A 5,264-nucleotide genomic window follows, 5' to 3' on the forward strand; every position below is an offset into this window, starting at 1 on the left:
GTCATAATTTACTGAATGACACTTTATGACAACAGTCATAAATATTCATGAAGGTGTTATGTCATGTTTATGAAAGTGTCATGTCAGTCTTATTCAACCCCCTTCAAATAAAGTGTTACCCAATCTTCTAATTATGCAATCAGATTAAAATCTAGTTTCAGATGCAGTCCAGTGCACGATCCGAATTTAAACATACCATCTTTATGCAGATGACCATAGTCTTAGGAAAAAAAAAAGAAATCATCTTGAGCAAGCATGTGGCGACAGTAAGAAAGAATGACTCGCTTTTGATAATACACGTTGCAGATAAATGGGTTCCAAAATGTTCTAAAAATTCTTATTCTGTGTTTTCTGTATAATTTTATGGGTGTTTTTTTACTGGCATGCACTATAAAATTAGCGTGTCGTTTAAACTTTGACATCTGACTTGTTAACAGCAGCGATCCTTCCCTTTGACTCTGACGAGTGAGGCAGACAGAAAACAAATATTTATGACTTGGTGCAGCCTGCAACCATGACATAAAATAAAGTCTTAATGATAATATGCCTTATTAGAATATGAAAACGTAAAAATCTTTTCTCCCTTTACTGTCATTTACCATCTTTACCGTCCTCACAACTGTGTGTGAGGATGGTTTTATGGAATTAATGCATGTCATCATCATTTAAGAAATGTCCATGTTTAATGAAGCATTTGACATTTTACTTTTATTGATTTTTTTTTTTTTTGCACTGTTGAAATTGCATACAGACATCACAAAGTTCAGTTTGGGAGGCCATTTGCTGTAACAAGCTGAGTCAGAAAAAATTCATAGCAATGATTTGGGCTTACATTTTATTGAGAAAAAAAGAGAAGAAAGTTAATGGTTGTAGAGCAAACTAATGTTATCTGTCCTTACTGAAATCCAGCTTCACAATTTAAACACTTATTCAAAATCTTACATAGGTTTTCACACTCACTGTTGTATATTTGTTATAATATTATCTAATGACATCACTGTGTAAAATGGATTTGATTAGGCCCATTTTCTTTGGAAAAAAAATATAACATTTTGTCCAAATTGGCAGAGTTATTTTTATTTCCAGAATGTTTCAATAAGAGCAGAATTTTTCATTTCTTGCTGAAAAAAGTACAGTTCAGATTGGAATGAGTTGTTTTTGTGCTCTGAAGTTTGTAGACAACCTTACAAGGAAGCTTGTTGAGCTCAGAGCTTTTCTTTATTTCTTTAACTTTAAAAACCTCGTAAGGAGGGATCAGGACTTCTCTTTCTGTCTCAAACTTGGAGTACTGTGAGATGTCTACTCCAAAACATGTGGAGATCTCAAAGCACGATTCTTCACCAAACATTTTGTCACAGTATTCACCCATTGAACTGGAGGTAAAAGCACTAAAACGAATCTCTTTGTTGAGAACATTTTTGGTGAATTTACAGGGTGTTCTCCGGAAAACGGTGACACAATTTTCTGCTTTAGGTTTGATGGTGCGCAGAGCCATGGTGAGGTAGAAGTGCAGAGTGTGATACGGGAATTTGGTTTTGTACTCAGATTTTTGTGTTCGGACTGCGTCGTTGAATTCACGGTATAAAGGTGGGTCATCAAGGGTGTACGCATGAAGAGCCATGATTTGTTCTTTCTTCAGCTGCGGGTTCTTCTTCTCCCATTTTCTCTTGTAGTATTCCTCGGCATTATTCCAGGCCTGTTTGAAGTTTTTATTTTTGTTTTGCTCATTTGGTAAAAATTTTTTCTCTATTTCTTCCTTCATCTTCTCTTCACATTTGTCGTACATGTCATCAACAGAGTCTGAAGCCATATCCAGCTGGGTTGGGCAGCCCATCCATTTTTTACATTTCTGCAAAAACTGAACAGAAACGCATTACTGATTATTATTACGGTTTATTACATGTGTGATTGTTCAACAATTAGACAGACAGATAAAGTTTTCTTCACCTTGTTGAACTTCTCTAGTGGAGTTCCAAGACAGGATCCAAATAAGATGAAGACAGTGACCCAAATGACCAACCTTGCCATCTTGACTCAGCAGACAACTTTAAAAACAAAAACAAAATATTTTGGTCTGGGTGGTTTCAATGTACAAACACACCTTAAATTAGGTGCTGCCACTAACAAAGCTCTGCCGCCTGTACTTTTAAAAGCAGATCTATGAATACTTGTGAAAACTTGTGAGACCTTTTGCATTGGTTGAGGTTTATGGGTGTATCTTATGATGTCAGGGGTGAACTAATATCAGGACACAAAAATTAAGAAATAATAGTTTGAAATCAACCCATAAATAAGCAGGAAGCCAGAGTAGAGAGGCCAGCATAGATGGAATGTGATCAACACTCTTCTGTCTAGGAAAAATACATGCAGGTGAATTTTTGACCCCTTGTAAATGTTGAACTGAAGATACTAGAATACAGAATAACAGAAGTTCAAGCATAATGTAAGAAAAGCACAAGTTACTTTCTCAAAGTTCTTTGACAGAGTAAGTGAAATGAATCTGAATATTAATTATATTTGTTCTGTAATGTTGGTTTGCACTGCAGCAAGATTGAGTGTCAAAGGTTTATGTTGTGATTGTGGACAGCTGTAGCTGAGAGGAAGAGGTGCAAGAGGATAATGCAGCTACGCCTTAGAAGCAGCAAGAACATATCTGTTTAGAAACATTAAACCTTTTTTGGACATGTACATAACTTTTAAGGGAAAAGTTAGGAACAGAAATAAATGACCGAACAGCATAATTAAACTCAAGAATAAACAATAACATGGCAGTGAATAATTGTGTGTACAACGGGGATATGTAACGGGGTTCTTCTTTTTATATTGCACTTATTATTAAGTTGAAGTATTACATTGATAATCTTAGTTTCAGTATACCAAAATCCTGCCTTAAAGAAGTTTAATTATTCTGACATTTCAGAGAGCAATAAAAGAGCCATACCTGTATGAAGAGCTTCTGTGCGGATGAATGCTGAAGCTTTTTCAATTCTTTCTGTACCTTAGTTAGGTTTTTTTTTATTTTTTTTTCAGTTTCTTCAGCAAAGAAATATAAAATAACTGAGGATGCAAAAAAAATAAAGTGAAACAGACAAAACTGTTGTGGAAGTAAAATTGAGAAACCGTCCACCTGCTAGCCGTACAATGCCATTTTATACAGAAAAGAGAAGGAGGAGTTCACAAGTTAACATATCTCAAGATAACAGACATCTACATTTTTTATCGGTAGAGGAAGAATGCATTTTTTAGTACAAATTTCAACATCACAGGTCACAAACAACAGTCTATTTTTTTCTAACTATAGTGTTGCAGCTTCCTTTTTCTTGTCAACCTCCATCTGTTGCGTGGCCTGCTATGCCTGCACACAGAAGCACGTTTACTGCATTCTACTAAATGCAGTCGACATGTTTTTAAAGGATGTTACTGCTGTATTTCAGCAACAAGGCTCTGAAAAATACCCAAGAAAAGTCGACCAATCTCTCCAGGTCATCAAAGGTCACCTGTTCAGAAATGACATATTTCCTTAAAAACTGCAGGTGTTGATTGATATTTGGAGTGGCATGGTCCGTCGAAACACTAAGACATCATCGTTGTTAACAATACATAGACTACAGAAAATAATGCTAGATCTACCAAAAGCAATTTTTTTTACAATCATTATATGGTAAACTGTGCAGTTTATTTGTGCAGATTTATTTTAAAATTGTTTCTACTTCATTATTTTTAGATTCTGTTCCCTGCCACCATAATATCCAAAACTTTAAAAGGATTTGAGTTTTAAAGATGGAGAAAAACACCAACCACCACCATCGCCAACTCTAACCCACTCATATCTCCCTTCTTCTTCTTTCATTAATTATTCCTGATAGAGCCTCAGATCTGGTCTTGACCCAGGGATCTGTTTACTATTACAGCCTGGTGATGAAAACAGCTTCGCCTAGAATCTCCTTTTTATCTCACGCTCCACAGACGCATGGAAAAGTTAGCAGCAGTGATGCATGGCTTGGAAAGGTCAGCTTGGAAAGAAGGGGACCTTCTTAGTTCTGGTTTGTGCAACATGAGTAGCACAAACCAAACTGCCAGCTCTGGGTCAGGCCTGGTTGAGCTGCTTCCTCTTCACTCTTGAGTAAGTGGCAGTTAGGCTGCACTCACACTGCAGCCTGAAGTGACTCAATTCAGATTTTTTGTTAAATCAGATGTTTTTTGCCGGGGCCGTTCAAACTTCCAAACATATGCGACCTGTACATGTTCTGCAGTGTGACCGGGCAACGACCTGAAAGTGTCCTGCATGCAAAGTAGAGGGCACAATAACGTCAGCGTTCTAGGCGTTCTGCTAACTGCCATAAAAAGAAGAAGTGCTCAGTGTTTGCAGAAGTAAACATGGAGGCTAACAGTGGAGCTTAGCTTACATATTTGAAGTTGTTGTCCAACCGGAACCAGCATATTAACAACTTAATCCTCATTATAGTCCGTCATGGTTGTTGTTTTTCTTCCCGCTTGCACGTATCAGGACGTGGATAATGAGATTTGTTGACTATCAGTGACGTTCAGTTTGGATGAATGCGGCCTGGACGTTAGGTTGCATTTGAATCGGATACGTATCGGATATCCAAGTGACCTGGGTCGCATTTGAAAATAATCTGACCTGTGCGGTTCAGACTGTCATGAAAAGATCGGATGCAGGTTGCATGATGTCAAAAAAATCGGAATTGGGTCACTTCAGCCTGCAGTGTGAACGCAGCCTTAGTGTTGGTTGCCATCTGCAATTTCAGGGAACCTGTAGTTATAAGGTTCCTTCTGCAGAACTCCAAATAAATTCAGAGCCAAGTTTTATTCCTTTGTGCATTTATTGTAAAAAGAAGACTTAATGGTTAGCGTAAAAGGGATTTGTTGCTTACTATTCATAAGCTGCAACTATAAAATAAATCCATAACCATTCTTGAAAGCATGCGACTGTAATTGTCTCTCAGTTTTTGTAGTAAAATGCAGTAGTTATGTAAGAAAAGCTCCACGACCAAAAGCAAGAAGTTTCAAGTCAGTGTGTTGGCCAACCAGTTTTCATTTAATTGACAGAAAGGGTCGTATAATTCTCTCTTACTGACTTCTTTAAACTTGATAATGTCTTTCAAAAGGTCAGGCTAGTAAAAGAACCTATTAGTTTTCACCTGTTTTACATTTGGTATGAAGTGACGATTCAAACACTGATACAACTACTTTTGCTTTTCAGTCACCAGCAGTATTTGTTCTTCATTTTAAGAGCTAGCTAT

At 37.0% G+C, this 5,264-nt stretch overlaps 2 protein-coding genes across 3 annotated transcripts in view; one reads left to right on the forward strand and one right to left on the reverse strand.

Annotated features, from left to right (window-relative positions):
* Positions 1-5,264, forward strand: part of LOC106962129 (ecto-ADP-ribosyltransferase 4-like) — a 54,696-nt gene that overhangs the window by 18,080 nt on the left and 31,352 nt on the right. The window lies entirely within an intron of this gene.
* Positions 682-5,264, reverse strand: part of LOC106962133 (erythroblast NAD(P)(+)--arginine ADP-ribosyltransferase-like) — a 15,049-nt gene continuing 10,466 nt past the window's right edge. The window contains exons 2-4 of the mRNA XM_015056333.1: positions 2,942-3,057; positions 1,948-2,047; positions 682-1,858 (exon numbers count right to left, since the gene is read on the reverse strand). Coding sequence (XP_014911819.1) covers positions 1,112-1,858; positions 1,948-2,028 — 828 coding nt within the window. The 5' untranslated portion in view covers positions 2,029-2,047; positions 2,942-3,057 and the 3' untranslated portion in view covers positions 682-1,111. The remainder of the gene's footprint in view (positions 1,859-1,947; positions 2,048-2,941; positions 3,058-5,264) is intronic.

Source organism: Poecilia latipinna, unplaced genomic scaffold (assembly GCF_001443285.1).
Source record: "Poecilia latipinna isolate Pla-1442-1.1 unplaced genomic scaffold, P_latipinna-1.0 Scaffold1374, whole genome shotgun sequence".
NCBI lineage: Eukaryota > Metazoa > Chordata > Actinopteri > Cyprinodontiformes > Poeciliidae > Poecilia > Poecilia latipinna.